The following is a 19,362-nucleotide window of genomic DNA, read 5'->3' on the forward strand; positions in this document are numbered from 1 at the left end:
GGTGTACTCTAGCTCACAGTTGAAGGCACAGTCTATTACAATGGAGAAGCCAGCACAGCAAAGTGGAGGTAACTGACCACATTGCATCCACAGCCAGGAGCAGAGGACAAGGAGAGCTAGAACTCAGCTTCCTTTCTCATTTTTAAATGATTTTTAATTCTTAAAACTGATGTGTGTGTGTATGTGTGCATGTGTGCGTGTGCGTGTGCGTGTGAGCATGTGTGTTCCTGTATGCCCCAGCATACCTATGGAGATCAAAGGACAATCGCTTGGTTCTCTTCTACCATGTAGATCCAACTCATGTCATTAGCCTTGGAAGCAAGCACCGTTGCCCACCAAGCCTTCTCATTAACCCCAACTCTCTTCTTTTTATTCGGTCTGTGGCCCCAGCCCATAAAATAATGCTGCCCATAGTGGGTGGGTCTTCCCACTTCAATTAACCTAGTTAAGATAATCCCTCACAGGCATGACCAAAGGCTCATTTAATCTAGATAATCCCTGACAAGTATGCCTAGAGGTTTGTCTCCTACATGATTCTAGACTCTATCAGGCTTATAATATTAATCATCACAGGAAAAAGAAAAATATATGAGAAGGGCCAAAGAAGAGACACTGGGACTCCGGGAGTGAGTGGGTACAGTGATGAGGAAGCAAGGATGAAAGGCCTCCTGTGTCTGTCATTCTTTTGAGGCATAGTAAGATGTCCCACAGTAAAGCCACTTACTGAGTCAAAGATTTCTCCTCAACTAAAAGGCATACCTTTTTTCATGGGCCTGCCATCACATACCATTACCCTCCATGTGCCCATTCTAACATATGTTCTAGAGTTTTGTTGCTCTGAAGATTTGGGGGTCTGGTTCTGTTCTTGAAACAGCTACTAATCCAACTTCTGTATTCATGCAGTTTGCATTAAAGCAGGAAGAGAGGTAAATATCTTTCTTTAGAGTTCTGGTTCACTGAATTCCAGGCTGCTTTAGGATTCTAAAGTGTCTGAACCATCTGACAAATAAGCTTTTGAACTGGGGCATACTTTTTTCATTGACAGCGCTACAGGGTGACTAGGAACATGAAATGGTAAGTGGACTACTTAGAAGGAGAAGCTGCGTTAGCAATAGTTATGATACAAATTGACATCAATTGTAAAATGCACGAGGGGCCAGACAGACTGCTCAGTTGTTAAGAGCACGGGCTACTTTTCCAGAAGACCCAGGTTCCATTTCCAACACACACATGACAGCTCACAGGCATCTGTAACTCCAGTTCCAGGGGGACCTCTTCTAACCTCTGAGGGTTCTGCATGCAGGCAGTATACAGACACATACACATAAAATACAAAATAAATCCTTAAAAAATGTTAAATGCATGCTGATCAAAGTTATAGTATTACTCAAGTCTATTATGTGCATATTTAGAGCACAGTTAGACTTACAGGAAACCACTATAGAGTCTGAGTGGCTGATCAGCAGTGTACAACCAGTTAGACATCCATCTCCTTATAATAGTTTCAGTGGAAAGTCTAGACATGTGTGTGTTTATGGGCAGATCTAGCTTATGTGAATCAAAATCAAGCAATATAGAAAGACAAGCACAGATAACCAGTTCTCTTGCCTTCAAACTCTTGAGTATTTGTACTCCTGTGTGTACAGATGGTAGAGTAACAGACTAGTTTACCCCTCTGCTTAAATAAGTAAAGGAAAACATTTATAAAATGTAATTTTCAGACATTAGCATTTGCCAGCATAGAGTAGTGTTGTCTGAGAGAGAGAAGCCCATAAGGCAAGCCCCTGATTTTCCTAGCCTTGGAAGAGTTGCCACACCCCAGGGCAAGAAGAGCTGTCATTCAGAGACCATGAGAGGATGAGAGGAGAAGGGTATCTGTGGAATGAGGTAGCATCATGAGCCTGCAGAGAATTGCAGCAGTTCTGCGAGGATAGGAAGCTGCTTGCAACTGCCAAGCCAAGAGTGCAGCCCACAGCAGCACATATTGGAGAACTTGGAGACCCAGGAATCTCCAAGAGTCAGGACATGGGAGTCCAGAAAAAAACAAGACAATTAAAGTTTCCAGGGAAGAATACCAAAGAGGGAAACTCTAAACATGCAAGCATTCTCTCTCCTCTCTCTCTCCTCTCTCTCCTCTCTCTCCTCTCTCTCTCTTTCTTCTTCTTCTTCTTCTTCTTCTTCTTCTTCTTCTTCTTCTTCTTCTTCTTCTTCTTCTTCTTCCTTCTCTCTCTCTCTCTCTCTCTCTTTCTCTCTCTCTCTCTCCAGATGAGAGAGAGATTGATTCTTCCTCAAATCTTCAGCAGAGTAATAATCATCATATGTTTTGTCCCAAAATTGGGGAACTAAGCATGTGAAAGGCCAGATGGGTGTAGCTTAGTGACAGAAGTAGAGCATCATGGAACACGAACAAGGCCAGGGTGTGACTTTCGGGGTCACCACAAAGAACAACTGTGGCCCTGTTGCCAAGCAGCTGTGGTTAATAAAATAAAGCACATAACCCAAATTGACTATTAGTAGCTATTTTTGAGTCTGGCAAAGAAAATGAAGAACAGTAGCTAACATCTGGTGAGATGGATTTATCATATCCACAGACCCATTAATCTTTAATCCCTCAATAGCCAGATGACTCAGCACTTCACAGGTAAGACAGTTACTCAGAGAGAACTTGAATAACTTGGCCATGTTCTCATGGCTAACAAGTAATGGAATCAGGATTTAAAGAAAAGGATAATCTGTCCACATGCCTAGTATACTGTTTCCAGGTAGTAGAAGTGATTCCCAAGTTCATAAACAACAACAACAGTATATTCAGTTGATAGTCCTGGGAGGCCTGCTCTTTTCTGAAGGGAAATGGAGGAGAAGTGGATCTGAGGGAGAAGGGATGTGGGGGAGACTGAGGGGCATGCATGGAGGGGAGACTGCAGTCAGGATATATTGTATAAAAGAAAAATAATTTAAAAAAAAACAAAGAAAAGGAAAGGAAAGAAAATATTTTCTACACCATGCCAAGTAAACCTTATCAATTTAAGCATGAAGCTAACCTTGCAGAGTCATGGCAATAATCATACTGTCTCTAGTGTATGGAGCAAGGCAACTAGGGAAAGATGCCATCTCTGAGGACGCGCTACTTGCTATTTGATTTGCATGACATTTCTCTAATCTTGAACCTTTGTTTCTAATGTGCCACCCAGAACATGTAACTAAAGACATCAATCTAATCATTACACACCTAATTATACAATCAATAATAGAAGTCCTTCAGAATGTTCTCATCAATCTCTAGTGACAGATTTTTGCCAAGGACATGAGCAACTGTGCCCCAGAGGGCTACTTTGGAATGGAATGATATTCATTTTGTAATAATAACAAGCTTCCAGCTGCAGCTCCTGATGGAACTTTACCTGAGGCGACTCAAACACTTGTTCCAGGTGGATGATGTGTTGATGGTTGACAGTCTTCAGGATGCTCACCTCCCGCTCCAGTAGCTTCATTGCAGAACTTCCAGCCTAATCGATGAACAAACAGGTTGCTTGTGGGAATCCACTCCTACTTTCCTCATATGAAAGTTAGCTATTTTATACCCTTTCCTACAGTTTTGAATAGTGTCTTTCTTAAGGCACACTGGAAAGACAAAGATAAGAACCTGTTATGTCATGTTGAGTTGGTATTCCTTGGAGGCCTGCTCCTTTCTGAAGAGAAATGGAGAAGTGGATCTCCCATCCCAAAATCATATCAAAATACACCCCTTCTTTTCTTAGTCCATTCTCAAGTCTTATTTCATTTGGCCTTGATCAATCTCTTGAACTGTTTCCATAAATTTGCTAAACATAGCCTCTGGCCCTCATTCCAATTTTAGCCTCTCTTTTTGATACTGCTTTCAAACACAGTATCCTTGTGCATCAGCATAACACAAACAGAATATTCTTGGGATCTCAATCAGAGATGCTTTACAACAAAAATAGTTCCTCTGTTGTTGTCTTGTTTTGATTTTATCTGTATAATATATATGTGATATATTATATTATATTATATTACATTATATTAACAATTAACCTAGTATTTATGTTACTTCTGGGTCTCCCTGGTTAACTGAGAAGAAAATGAGAGGCAGAGACCTTACTGTAAGACTAATCCAAGCCCAGTGTGTCTCCTTAAATCTAAGCCTTACTGTGCCTGGGACAAAGGGTAAAATGAAAATATCTCCAGGGAATACCTGGATATCCTTCAGATGTCTAATTATCTAGAAAATTCTAGGGTGCTCTCTATCTGTTCCAACTCTAGCCCAGATCATCAGTTCCCCTCATTCTGAAATTGCCATTATCTGAAGATAAATAGTTTCCTCCTTTATGGGTCTTTTCTCAAGATAAAAATATTTTTGAATGAGGTAACAAAGAATGGATTTCAGCACACACCTTTAATTTAGCTCCAGTTTGGGAAAGTACATAATGATTCTTAAGGAAAGAGACTGATCACAAAGCAAACATATTCTAGTTAAAAATTTTACTTAGGGGCATTCTTTTTCCTGTTCAGCCTTCGTTGTTTGAGTGAAGAGAATACTGACCACTCTGCTACAGCCCGCTCACGTACGATGAAGTCACATTTTAAGCTTAACCTAGAGGCTCAGAGAAATAGTGACCATGACGCATGAACATTTCTGCAAAGAGTTGATCTGGAAAGTTAGAAATTGTTCTCCTGCTATTCATCTGTTCTCATCTCTTTCCCAAATGTCTTGACCTGTACACACTACAATATAGTGTCCAGTTCCTGTATGGAAAGGTATCATTTATTTCACCACTTCAGTATACTGTATTGCCAATGTCAGTACATGAATGAGAGAGTACTTCCTAAAGGTGCAACTATAATCCCCAAACTGAACCTTTAGCTCTATTGACAACAAAAAAGCAAAGAAACAGCGTGCCAGGCAGCCCTGTAGTATGCTTCAAAAGAATGTAAAAGATGTTAAAAGGACTCTTAATTGCTTTATTAAAGTTGATATGTCACCTCATTTAACTCAGGAGTTTTAAAAAATGCATATAGGTTACTGCTCAGTTTTATAGATCCAATACTTATTATCACAAATCCAAGAAGAAAACACCACAATGGTGTCATTTTGCTTCTTTATCCAGACAGAGAAATTTTCAAAAGTTGATAATGAGCTGATGTAAAGTTTGAGGTCCTTAGATTTTACCTTAAAGAGAAGCCCAGTCCTCTGCCAACTACTAATGCAGAGAGCCAGCAGATACACAGGGACAGTAGACTCGACTGGAAGGAGGATTGCCCAAAGTAAGGAAACACAATTAAATGAGAAAATAGAAGAGAAGTGCAGCAAACAACTCAAGAGGGGCAACAGGATTTACTTCCAGCTAAGACTTCCATACTTATAACTCTATACCTATACATACTAAGCACTAGTTCTGACTTCAATTTTACTTATAAAGTTTACATATTTAGTTATAGTAGTTCTGTTGACACTTTTGCATTTTCCAGACAGCACAAATCCACCTGAGTACAGGAATTAGTGCCTTCACAAAAGATTAGAGTAGTCCCCACACTTCTCCAGCAGTTAGTCCAGTCCTGGCCCTCATGGGAAGACACAATGGGTTAATGAGGGAAGCTGCACTGCTCACTCCTACCCCACCCTGGCACTGTACCCTGGGAATGCCACACGGGAAAGTCTTACCTTTTCTTTATTCACTTTTTTAATTGCCCACTTAGCTCCTGTTTCCTTGTCTATAGCTTCAAAGACCATTCCAAAGCTCCCCTGTCCCAATATTCTTCCAAAGGTATAGAATTCCTGGAAACAAACAAATAAAAAAGTTCCTTTACCTCTGTGGCATTCACCAGGCATTAAGAATGAACATACAATACTGAAAGATCTTCAAGGGAAAAGGAACTCTGTTCTAGGGTAAGATCAAATAGAGACACTACGCATTTGCTTCAGTAGAACCACTGATCTAAACCAAGCATCTTTCTGATTCGTCATTTAGCTTTTGTTTTCAAAGAGAGAATGAACTAGTTTGGCCAACAGCAGTGTTCTGGTTCAGAGTACAAAACAAAAAAACCACACAACTCCTTTTCATTTCTTGAGGATTAGCATGTGTAAGTTTCTGTGATGCAGATCAGCAGCAGAGGACAGATGAGTTTCTGAACCAATCACACACAGGGCCTGGAACACATGGGACACCGCTGGGGCAGTGCCACCAGTGAAGCCTCTGAGGGGTCAGGCAGCTGAAGAAGCTCCCCTCGAGATTCCTCTCTGACTGTTGCGGTGGTTGGCAGTGCAACTACCTTTGCCTCCTGTGGCCTGCTGCTTACACTTCTCTCTTCCTCTCCCCCAGCACTGGAGCTTCAGGGGCCACTGCACCCACTTTCTATCTACACCGGAGCCGGGATCCAACTCTAATCCCCATGCTCGCCCTGAACGCACTTTACTGAATGGGCCATCTCTGCAGTCCTTACTTCATATTTTTATGTTAATTGGAACCCTAAAAAGAATGATGAGGGCATTTATCTAAGCTGGAAAAATGGAGAGGTCACCAAAGCAGTGAGCAGATGAGCTATGTAAAATTGGCCTCTGAATCATCAAAAAGTCTGAACAAAGAGAGCACTACTGCCTTTAGGAAAAGATTGTTAGTGCAAATACTCCTAGTTTAGGTGAAATCCCTTTGCCTTGCACGAGCAGGAAATAGTCTGCAATTCCTTTAGTAAAAACTTCAATATGCTTAAAATTTTTACTGTAGTCTTGACTTCCTTTCTTCAGGTTTACTTTTCAATTGCCTCTGTCACAAACCATGGGCTTAGAGGAAACCTGAAAGTTTGGGTATGGTGTGTCTTTCCTTGGAGTGATCCATCACCTCTGGCTCTTACAATCTTCCACATAGATCCCTGAGCCTTAAGGGGGTGGATTTAATGAAGATGTCACATTAGAACTAAATGCTCCAAGTATCTCAGCACATTGTCCAGTCATGGGTCTCTGTTAATTCCCATCTACTGCAAGAAACCTCCCAGATGAGGGTTGAGCAAGACTCTTACCTACGGGGATGGCACCATAGCATCAGAACTCATTTCACTGCTATGTACCTTTAGCAAAATGATAGATTTAGGTTTTTCCACAGGGTCCATGACCTCTCTAGTCTTAGGTTTACATATGAATTTACAGGGACTGTGGCAGCACTCATAGACCTACACAGGCTCAAGCCAGCCAGGTCCCCGCACTAGAGGGAAAAGTGGACACAAAGTCTAGTCTTAACCAATATGCTATTTACAATTGATACCTGCTGGCAAAGAGAAAGTCGGTTTTCTCCAAAAGGAGTGAGTGTCACTGTGCATATATCAACCACACTTCAGGGAAGGCCCCATGCCCAGGAATACTTAGCCAACATAAAATGGACTCCATGGTTTGATTTTTGTTTTTTATTGGTGTGTGTGTTTGTGTGTGTGTGTGTGTGTGTGTGTGTGTGTGTGAACTTTTCATATCTTTGTCTTTTGGGTCTTTGTTTATTTTTGGTTGTGTGTTTTGTGGAAGTGTGTTTTGTTTTGAAAGACAGAGAAAGAACAAAGATAAAGTTGCAGTAATCTGGGAGGAGCTGGGGAAGGGAAACATTAAAATATATTGTGAAATGTTTTAAATTAAAATAAGTAAATTTTGTTTTTTTTTTAAAGATGAAACAAAATGCTAAAGAGAAGAAACCTGAGCCTGTCCAGTGGCTTCAGCTTGCTTCCTGCATACCTCGATACCTGCTCCATCGTCCATTCTTATGTGTGGGATTTTTCCTACTGTGACATTGCTCCGACTCCATTGTGCCTGAGGTTTTCTCTCCACATTTGAAGTTCTTATGGACTAGGGCCAAAAGATAATTTTGAAAAACAACTCTTAAGATGAAATATTCTTTTAATGGTGAACTCTTAAGTGGGATAAGCTTTAATGGATACCATACATATAGCATTTACTGTATACAAAATAATTGACTGTCATGTTCAAATCCAGAGTACAGTACAAGTCACTGGCCCATTAGGCTAAAGAAGACCTTCAAGTGAGGCTGCTAGTGTCAGAAGGTTCAGGTGAAGAATCAGGGTCTGACTTTCCCTAACCTTACTGTTCCTCTTCACCAAACTTGCACTAGATGGACTACAGGCCCCAGCTGTGCTCTTCACACAGATGAGTGCAGTCAAACCAGTTTGACTGGGAATCCACACATTATTTGAAAGTCATGTGGACCAGCCTTGTAAAGTATATTTTATATTATATTCTAGATAGATAATTAGAAATTTATCTTAGATAATGAAGCTACAGCTTACATGTTAACTTTTGTTATAAATCTTAACTCTGTATCAGTTGAAGAAAATGATCAAAAAGTCCTATTTAGTTAAACTTAGAAAAGAAGTTTTTCCTGTACAAACAGCTTTAATGAGCTGGAATAATAATCTTAACTGTTTGGGATCCTGAGAAATAATTTTGACAGTGACTGAAAGTATCAAAAAACATGTAACTAACCAACTTTGCTCATCTTCTGTGGGAAACAAGTAGTTCTTTAAGTACTCTAAGAAGGCAATGGATTGACTGGCAGGGGCTCATAGGATAAGGAGTGATTTAGAGATGGGAATAGAGAATAAGCTGTCAATTTGTGTTGCAGAATTTTCAATATTTACCAAATCTTTTAGAGAAGATTCTCTGCTGGTATTTCTTTCCTTTTTTCTTTCTTGTGAAGCAAAAAATTCTGTACTACCAATACTCGATGTCTGTGACATTTCCACCACCAGGACTGGAGACTTGCCTGCTGGACATACACACAGTAGGCCAGCCTGAGAGGATGCACAGTGAGGGCATGCTGTAGGGTTGTCATTCAAGCTGGGGTCAGCCATTAGAACTCAAAAGAAGGTTTCCACTTTTTGAAAAAGAAAACCAGATTAAAAGGGACGTGGTGGGTTGCTGGTAAAGAATACAGCTTCCTGTTGGTGAAGTCCTTGGGTTAATGAGGTACCACACTTCACACATGGGAGCTGTGGGCAGAAAAGAAGGCACCTTTTAGCAAAATCCTACCCTATCCGCTCCTGACAATCTCAGGAAAACCAGCAACTAGAACCAAATTATTCCACCAAGAAAAGTTCATACTTAAAACAAAACTGGACCATAACACGGTTACTACCAACAACAATAAGACTAGCTTTTTCTTAATGCGATTATAGCTAAAAACATAAGAAATATTGGTGTAGACCATACTGGTTTCATAATTTAAGGCTCTAGCCTACAAGCAAATATCTCAGCAAATATCTCTAATACACTTCACTAAAGGAAAAGAATAATTTGATTTTATAAAACTATTTAATTGTAAAAGTCCAAAGGAAATATTAAAAGTAGCCTTTCTTTTAGAGGGGAATAAATGGGTACATGGCTTTCTTTCTTTTTTATTAGATATTTTCTTCATTTACATTTCAAATGCTATCCCCAAAGCCCCCTATACCCTCTCCCCGCCCTGCTCCCCAACCCACCCACTCCTGCTTCCTGGCCCTGGCATTCCCCCGTACTGGGGCATATAATTTTCCCAAGACCAAGGGCATCTCCTCCCATTGATGGCTGACTAGGCCATCTTCTAATACATATGCAACTAGAGACACAGCTTGGGTGGGGGGCGGGGGGAGAGTACTGGTTAGTTCATATCCTGGTACACGGTTTTCTTAAATTTAGTATTGGTATTTACAGAATTCTACCAAGCTGGGTCCACTGCTTTCATGGAAGCAAGCTGGAGAAGTAGGAGCTAAAGAGGAAAGAAGAATGAGCCCCTTGACATATATTGAAGAATGCCTTGGGAAACTTGCAGAAGCAAAAAGGAGCGCATCGTTGTGGCTTTATGTCACCCTCGTTCAGATATTCTGTTTTGTTTTGTTTTGTTTTGTTTTGTTTTGTTTTGTTTTTTCGAGACAGGGTTTCTCTGTATAGCCCTGGCTGTCCTGGAACTCACTCTGTAGACCAGGCTGGCCTCGAACTCAGAAATCTGCCTGCCTCTGCCTCCCAAGTGCTCAGCCAGATATTCTTTTAAAGTATATTTTATAGGCAGCTTCACCTGCTTGGGAGGTATAAAATATACTTTTATCCTTTGAAGTGGAATAAACTTGGTAGCATAAGAAATTAAATATTCTTAATTTACTAAAGAACTATAATTCTAGTCTCAGATACTTAGGGCTAGTTATTTCTTTTTATTAATTACATTTGTTCTTTGACAATTACATACAGGTACAAACGCATAATCACTCTAATCCCCTACTTTCTCCCTCTTCCTACAACTTGCCTCCCCTCACTCCTTCCCCTATACATTTCTTCTCATGTTCATGTGTGGTGCGATATGCATTTTGGGTCCAGCTCTGGTTCTGCATCCTCTGTCTGATGCCACTGTACACATAGAAGGATGAAGCAAAGTCTAGAACAAGTGGCTTCTACAGGATCCTGGTCAAGCTTTATTCAGGGTGGGCTTGAATGCATACACTTTATTTGGGGTGAACCAGGGTTACATATGGACCTTAGAGAGTGGTAAGGAGTTCTTGGAGTAAATGAAAATAATTGGCTAGAGTTTTAAAGTTCTGTAAATGCCTTGTTTGCATGGAGAGGCATTCCAGTAATCCTAGGTACTTGCTAGGCAGGTTCTTGAGGGTTGGGGTGGAGGCGAGAAGGGGAAAAGAGGAATTTGAACTTGGAGTCTGCCAATCACTACTCCGTCTTTCCCATGTATAGGATGTTGGAGGTTGGGATCCCCAGACAAGGTCAGAGAAGAAGAAGCCCTGCTGGTAAAGGGAAGTCATCCATTTTGTGCAGAGCTCAAGAAAGCTGTCTGGACAATAATAGACTGTGACCTTAATTAGCAAGGTTTCCACACATTCGTGCCTATCCATTTTGTTCTGTGATCCTCTCCTTCCTTTGAGTTTATCCAGGGTTGTCTGTATGACCATGAGTTTGGAGCTGGCAAGCTTAGGTAGGGGTGGCTGGCTACACAACTGAAGACAGGGTTTCTCCCTCCCAGAATCTATCAACAACCAACAGTTCAGCAGTAAGGGTGGGTTCTATTCGCTCTTCTATGACTGATTGATAGGGCCAGTCATGTGCAGGTTCACTGTTGTGAACTGATGATTACAATGTTTGCGCTGAGTCTAGCAGATGGCATTCACATCTCTTTTGCCCTATCTTTCAGCTCTTACATCCTATGTCCACTTCCTCCTCTGCAATCTTCCCTGAACCTGAGAGGGAGTGGTGTAAAAATCTTATTTAGGGCTGAACCCACAACTGTTGCTTATTCGCAGTACCTTGGATTAGAAAGTGACGTTTCTATGATTAGGGTTGATGGGAGTTTTTATCTGTGGGCATGAGCAGAGGTTTAAAAGGCAAGGTGTTGCTATGTAAGATGATTTTTAACCAGAACTAAGTGCTGACCTCTGTCAAGTCCTTTATCAATTTTGCTTATCATATTTTTTATTACTGGGCCTTTGATATATATTATATTTGGATTTATATTTTAATTTTCCCAATATTAAAAGCATTTCTGACTTTATTACTATTATACTATAGATCCTAAGTGATCCTGATGAATTATTTTTTTTTAGGATACTGGAAAAATTACGTTTGTATTTTGAGTTTTCAGTTACATTAAAAAGTTTAACTTTTTTTCCTTTTAGACATATCTATTAGTTTTTGAGATGAGATGCTGAGTCATTTCATAAAATAAATTGGGACTCTTTTGATTTTGCTGTACTTGATATAACAGCACTCTATATAGTATGGGAGTCACCAGGCCCACAGGATTTTATAAAAGGTACTGCTAACTGTTTATCCAATATTTACTGTCCCATTCTTCCTTACTAACAGAATCCTGGTTTTGTTAGAGGCAGCAATGTGCTCCTTAACATCATTCATTCATATATATATATATGAACACACATTTCTTGGCCTTATTAATAGCTATGTGCCTTATATAATATCACCATCTGTCGAGAGCCGTGCCGCGAGCAATCTCGAGCCGCGAGCAATGGCGCTGGCCTCCGCTGTGCCTAACTAGTAAACAAGGCTTATGCGCAAGTGCAAGAGTGAATTCACGCCCAGTCACTGCCCATCTCTGTGCGTAGTAGTGGGGTGATGGGCGAGCAACAAATCAGGTGCTGTCACGCCACATCAGGTGCTGAAACGTCACACTGCGGGCTATATAAGCAGCGACATTTTCTGGGTTCGGGGTCTTCCTGAGAAGTAAGCAATAAAAGCTTTGCCGCAGAAGATTCCGGTTGTCCTGAGTGTGTTCTTGCCGGCGGGGACAAAAGCTCGGGCAATAACCATCACTGCTCTCAAAAAGAGATGTGTGTTCTGAAGAGTGGAGAGATGGCTTAGTAGGTAAAGCACTTGCCATGCAGGTGTAAATATCCAGGTTTAGAGCCCAGAACCCACATAAATCCAGACATGGTAACACACATCTGTAATCCCTGTAATCCTACATACAAATGGGAAGTGGAGAAAGAAGGATCCAGGCAAGTATGAAGGCCAGCTAGTCCAGCATAGGCCATGGTGAATAAGAAACCATCTCAAATAAGGTGGAAAGCTGTTGACTCCCCACATGCACTGTAGCGCATATGTGCCTGCACTAACACACACACACACACACACACACACACACACACACACTACCAAACACATACACACAAGCATCTAAAAAAAATAAATAAAAGAAGAAGAAACTGCATGCTCTAAAGCCTTCATGGAAGCCAGAAAAAGAAAATACTAAGCAAACAGTCGATAGAAAACTTTGGTTAAAGGAACAAACTTTAAACTCTGTTGAATCAAATAAATAGCCCCATTCCTACCTCTCAGGCCTGGTCTTGTAGCTCACTTTGCTGCTCTAATTATACTCAGGCTTTTGCTTTCTGCTTCCTCAGTAAGGATATGCTCCCTCAAACAGTCACTAGCTTCACTGCAGCTTCTACTCATGTGAGGGGCTTTCCTATCCACCTCACTGAAACGGAAGGCCTGTGCCCTCAATCCCCTCACCTCACTTTAACTTCTTCAAAGTATTGATCACCCCACTCAGAGAGTGTCACAGCAGAGTTCATTCCCACACTTAGTGGGTGTGGTGATCTAAACAGGTTTAGTCCCCGTAGATTCATGTGTTTGAATGCTTGGCCATATGGAGTGTGTGGCCTTACTGGAGGAGGTATGGCCTTGTTGGAGGAAGTACGTCACTGTGTAGGCAGCTATTGTGGACTCCTCTGCTCAGAAGATACCCCTTCTTCCTGGCTGCCTGTGGAAGACAGTTGCTGCCTTCAGATCACCATGTAGAACATTTGGCTTCCCCAGAACCATGTCTGCCTGTATGATGCTGTGCTTCCCACCATCATGATAATGGACTAGGTCTCCGAAACTGTAAGACAGCCCCAATTAAATGTTTTCCTTTATAAGAATTACCTTGGTCATGGCGTCTCTTCACAGCAAGTAAACCCTAACTGAGACAGCGAATGAGTGGTTTTCATGCAAACTTTGGAGCCCAGGATAGCCATCTAACTCCATTCTATCCAGGTCACATAACCAAACTCTTACCATGGCAATGGCTCTCCCAAGAAGGAAGGGATCCTATTAGTCAATCTCATTTGTGAATGAAAGCAAAAAATTTTCAAGTGCTATACTTATTTTTACACAATGTAATATGTACTGTATATTGTAAAAATCATTTAGAAATAATAAACAAGTCAGTCCAGCAAGCATAGCCTTTCATCAAAGCAGCGGAAACAACTCTTGTTGTTTAAACTGACAATGGCAAGTGTGAGGAACAGCACATGTAAAGTACCCTCCAGAGGGGCAACGAGACGGCGCCCTGGTAAAGCCACTGCTGCACCAGCCAGCAGACCTGAGTTCGATCCGAAGCACTCACATAAAAACCCATATGTGGTGGTGCACACTTGTAATTGCAGCTTTGGGGAGCAGAAACAGGAGTATCCCGGCCTAGGTAGTCCAAACAGCCTAGCCTAATCAGAGAGCCCCAAGAGCCAGTGAGAGACCGTATCTTATAACATAAACATAAAAAAGTCGACAGCTCCTGAGAAAGACATCCAAGGTTAACTTCTGGTGCATATACATGTAAGCCTATTTACTTGTACACACACACACACACACACACACACACACAGAGAGAGAGAGAGAGAGAGAGAGAGAGAGAGAGAGAGCAATCTTACAAATGCTTGAGTTCATTTTCAAGTACATAAAGCAAGACAAAGATAATTTGGAATGTTCCTGCATACATTTTATGCAATGATTTTACTTCAGACCTAGAAGAAATTGTTTTGCATTACAGGATAAATATAAATCCTGTAACCATCAATGACTCAGAGCAATGGAATAGATCGTCAAATAACAGCTTTTATGTTCAAGCAAATAGTGCTTTTTCTTGGCAGGTGTAGAAAGTCCCATGTCAAATGCTTAAGACATCACTCTATGGATGTGGTAAGGATGACAATGCTGCTATGGGTTTTATTTTTTAACAACGAGAAGCAGAAAATTTTTACAGAAATCTATAAAATGATTTACAATGAAAAGACCTACTTAAACTGTAGCTGAGTTTCTTCTCGTTAAATCCTGCTTCTAACAGCATGTTTACAAAGGGTAAGGAGCTTTTGGGATAGCACTGGAGATGTGAATGAAGAAAGTACCTAATAATAAATAAATAAACAAAAAAACAAAGGGTAAGGAGATGGCTTAGTGGGTAAAGCACTTGTCGTGCAGGCATGAGAGTCTGAGGTCAGATCCTCAGCACCCAAAGCCAGGTGCAGTTCCATGTATCTGTAACCCTGGCGCTGGGGCCAGCTGAGGCTGGGGGTAGGGAGGGAATTAAGAGTCAGGTGGATCCACAGAGATCATTGGCCCAACAGCCTATGCCAATGAGTAAGGGCTCACTCAGGTTCTCAAAACATAAAAGTGAAAAGCAACTGAGGAAAATACTCTACGTTAAACTCTGGCCTTCACATGTGCAGGCACAGGCAAACATACCCACATACTCAGAAATATACCACATACAACACACACATACACACTCACTCACACAACATACAACACACACACTCACTCACATACACACTCACACACACATACATTCACATACACATAATATATACACATACACACTCAAACACACACCACACATTCACACACAATACACACTCGGAACATACTCTCACACACACTCACACAACACACTTCGCACAATACACACACACACACACACACACACACACACACACACGCTTCTGCTTTTTTGGTTGGTTGGTTGGTTGGTTGGTTCTTATGGATACTTTCAGGAATAGGTTGAACAGAAATGGTGAGAGAGGGCTGTTTAGGTGGCTCAGCCAGGAAATCCTGATGATCTGAGTTTGGTTCCCGAGACCCATGTAAAGATGAAAGGAGATGTACATCCCATGTATCTACCCCATCATGTCTCTCTCTCTCTCTCTCTCTCTCTCTCTCTCTCTCTCTCTCTCTCTCTCACACACACACACACACACACACACACACTAATAAAATAAAACTTAATTTAAAAAATAATGAGAGTGAATTTGAGAATTGCTCTTTCTAACTCTATGAAGAATTGAGTTGGAATTTTGATGGGGAGTGCATTGAATCTGTAGATTGCTTTCGGCATGTAGCCATTTTTACTACATTAATCCTGCCAAACAATGAGCATGGGAAATCTTTCCATCTTCTGAGGTCTTTGATTGCTTTCTTCAGAGACTTGAAGTTCTTATTGTATAGATCTTTTACTTGTTTGGTTAGAGTCACAACAAGATATTTTATATTGTTTGTGACTATTATGAATGGTGTCATTTCTCTAATTTCTTTTTCAGCCTGTTTGTCCTTTGTGTATAGGAAGGCTACTGATTTGTTTGAGTTAAGTTTATATCCAGCCACTTTGCTGAAGTTGTTTATCAGGTTTAGGAGTTCTCTGGTGGAATTTGTGGGGTCACTTAAGTATACTATCATATCATCTGCAAATAGTGATATTTTGACTTCTTCCTTTCTAATTTGTACGCCTTTGACCTCCTTTTGTTGTCTAATTGCTCTAGCTAGAACTTCAAGTACTATATTGAGTAGATAGGGAGAAAGTGGGCAGCCTTGTCTAGTTCCTGGTTTTAGTGGGTTTGCTTCAAGTTTCTCTCCATTTAGTTTGCTGTTGGCTACTGGTTTGCTGTATATTGCTTTTACTATGTTTAGGTATGGGCCTTGAATTCTTAATCTTTCCAAGACTTTTAACATGAAGGGATGTTGAATTTTGTCAAATGCTTTTTCAGCATCCAATGGAATGATCATGTGGTTTTTTCTTTGAGTTTATTTGGTGGATTACGCTGATGGATTTCTGTATATTGAACCATCCCTGCATCCCTGGGATGAAGCCTACTTGATCGTGGTGAATGATTTTGATGTGTTCTTAGATTCTCAAATTCATTTGGAATAACAAAAAATAAAAATAAAAAACAGGATAGCAAAAACTATTCTCAACAATAAAAGAACTTCTGGTGGAATCACTATCCCTGACCTCAAGCTGTATTATTGAGCAATAGTGATAAAAACTGCATGGTATTGATACAGCACCAGGCAGGTAGACCAATGGAATAGAATAGAAGAACAAGAAATGAACCCACACACCTATGGTCACTTGATCTTTTAAGTATGAAGTTATCTGGTCATAGACTTATCTTTTTGGAATGACTTAAATTACTTGTTCAATTTCTTTATTCAATAACTTAGTAAAAGGCCTGAAGAAGTATTTATTCAAAAAAGACATTAAAAGTTGCCAACAGGAATATGAAAAGATCCAACATCAGTAATTTAAAAAGAAAAGAAGTAAAAACACAACAAGCTATCATTCTACACCTATGTGAAATGTAAGTTTGAACATGCAATGTCTCCTACAGGCTCCTCATTTGACTACCTGGCTTCCAAATGGAACTATTTTGGTAGTTGAGGAAACATATAAGAGGAGACTAAAAGAAGGCGGTCAAAGAGAATGGGTCCTGGTTCATTCTCTGCTGTCCATCTATTATATTATATTATATTATATTATATTATATTATACTATACTATACTATACTATACTATACTATACTATACTATACTATACTATACAATACACAGCTGTCTTCTATAACATAATGCTTTTCCCAAACACATGGAGATGAAAAAACTATAGACCAAACCCTCTGAAACCATGAGCTAAAATAAATGTTTCTTCCCCTAGGTTGTCCTGTCAGATATGTTTGTCATAGCAACACAAAGCAAACTAATACAATCCATAAAGAGAACCATTACTTAAACAAACAGACAGACAGATAAACAAAAGTTTGGTTAAGGAAATCACCCAGTTAGTAAACCTGAATTGGGGACTTGAGTTCAAATTCTCGGAACCCAAGTAAAAATACGAGGCATGGTGGTGCAGGCTTGTGATCACCGTGCTGGGGAGGCAGAGACAAGAGGATCCCAGGGATCACTGACCAGCCAGTCTGGACAAACTGGTAAGTTCAAGGTCATTGAAAGTTCCTGTCTAAAAGGAAGAGAATTATGTCCCCAGGATGACAGCTGAGAGTGTCTTCTGGCCTTCACACTCATGCAAACACACACAGCCACTAGAAAGTCCCAGATGCCAGGGAAGCAAGTGGCTGCCAGGACCCATCATCAATGACTTTAGCCAAAATACCCACCAAAGGGGAGAGAGAACCTGTAGAGACCACCTCCAGTAGATAGGCATGACTACCAGTTGAGGAATGGCACCACCCACCCATCTCAAACTTTTTAATCCAGAAATGTTTCTGCCCAAGGGAAAGACAGGGACAAAAAATAGAAGAGAGACTGAAGGAAAGACCATCCAGAGACCGCCCCACCTATGGATCCTTCTCATCTGCAGACACCAAATCCTGACGCTATTGCTGATGCCAAGAAGCGTTTGCTGACAAAAGCCTGATAAAGCTGTCCCCTGAGAGGCTCTGCTAGCACTGACCAATACAGATGCAGATACTCACAGTCAACCATTGCACTGAGCCTAGGGACCCCAATGGAAGAGCTAGGGGAAGGGCTGAAGGAGCTGAGGGGGTTTCAATTCCACAGGAAGAACAATATCAATTAACCGGACCACCCAGAGCTCCCAGGGACTAAACCACCAACAAAAGAATATATATATATTTCCCTTCTCTTCAATAAGCTCTCCAAAAAAGAAAAAAGAACAAGAGAAAAACCATGAGGAAATAAACAGTAGAAAAAGAAAAGAAAAAGGAAAACATAACCCTCTGTATAAAAGTCATATATTAATTGGATATTTTATTTATTTACACTTCAAATGTTATCTCCTTTCCTGGTTTCCCCTCTGCAAACCCCCAATTCCATCCCTCCTTACCCTGCTTCTATGAGGGTACTCCCCCACCCACCTACCCACTCCTGCCTCACCACCCTCTACACTGGGACATCAAGCCTTCACAGTACCTTTGAGGCTAGATAAGGCCCCTTCAGCTTCTTCAGTCCTTCCCCTAACTCCTCCATTGGGGTCCCTGTGCTCAGTCTGGTGGTTGGCTGTGAGCATCTGCCTCTGTATTGATCAGGATCTGCCAGAGCCTCTCAGGAGACAGCTGTATCAGGCTCCTATCAGCAAGCACTTCTTGGCATCAGTAATAGTATCTGGGTTTGGTGTCTATGTGGGGTGGATCCCCAGGTGGGGCAGTCTCTGGATGGCCTTTCCTTCAGTCTCTGCTCTACTCTTTGTCCCTGTATTTCCTTTAGGCAGGAGCAATTCTGGGTTAAAAATTTGAAGGTAGGTGGGTGGGCCCATCCCTCAACTGGGGGGCCATTCCTAACCTCTGGATATGGTCTCAACAGGTTCTCCCTCCCCTTTGTGGGGTATTTCAGCTAATGTCATCCCCGAGGGGTCCTGGGAGGCTCTTGCTTTCTTGGCATCTGAGAGTTTCTGGTTGCTACCCCTAGTTCCCCATTCCAACTTTGGGTCTTCTATTCCATTCCATTGGTCAACCTTCCTGTTTTAGCTCAGAGCTAAACAAAGAATTCTCACCCGAGGAATACTGAATGGCTGAGAAGCACCTGAAAAAATGTTCAACATCCTTAATCATCAGGGAAATGCAAATCAAAACAACCCTGAGATTCCACTTCACTCCAGTCAGAATGGCTAAGATCAAAAATTCAGGTGACAGCAGATGCTGGCAAGGATGTGGAGAAAGAGGAACACTCCTCCGTTATTGGTGGGATTGCAAGCTTGTACAACCACTCTGGAAATCAGTCTGGCGGTTCCTCAGAAAATTGGACATAGTACTACCGGAGGATCCAGCAATACCTCTCCTGGGCATATATCC

General features: G+C 41.1%; 1 protein-coding gene across 19 annotated transcripts in view; it reads right to left on the bottom strand.

Annotated features, from left to right (window-relative positions):
- Stk33 (serine/threonine kinase 33) overlaps window positions 1–19,362 on the bottom strand; it is a 159,956-nt gene that overhangs the window by 53,427 nt on the left and 87,167 nt on the right. For 13 of the 19 annotated variants that reach the window (XR_003946376.1, XM_006507224.1, NM_054103.1 and 10 more), the window contains 4 exons: window positions 8,650–9,000; window positions 7,730–7,840; window positions 5,681–5,794; window positions 3,402–3,506 (listed from right to left, as the gene is read on the bottom strand). Coding sequence is in view for 18 of the 19 variants with exons in the window: in XM_006507224.1 (XP_006507287.1) it covers window positions 3,402–3,506; window positions 5,681–5,794; window positions 7,730–7,840; window positions 8,650–8,862 (543 nt within the window). In the remaining variant the exon portion in view is untranslated. The remainder of the gene's footprint in view (window positions 1–3,401; window positions 3,507–5,680; window positions 5,795–7,729; window positions 7,841–8,649; window positions 9,001–19,362) is intronic. The other 6 variants (XM_030242004.1, XM_006507228.4, XM_017321942.2 and 3 more) reach the window with 2 other exon arrangements.

The sequence above is a fragment of the Mus musculus genome, chromosome 7 (assembly GCF_000001635.26).
Source record: "Mus musculus strain C57BL/6J chromosome 7, GRCm38.p6 C57BL/6J".
Lineage (NCBI taxonomy): Eukaryota > Metazoa > Chordata > Mammalia > Rodentia > Muridae > Mus > Mus musculus.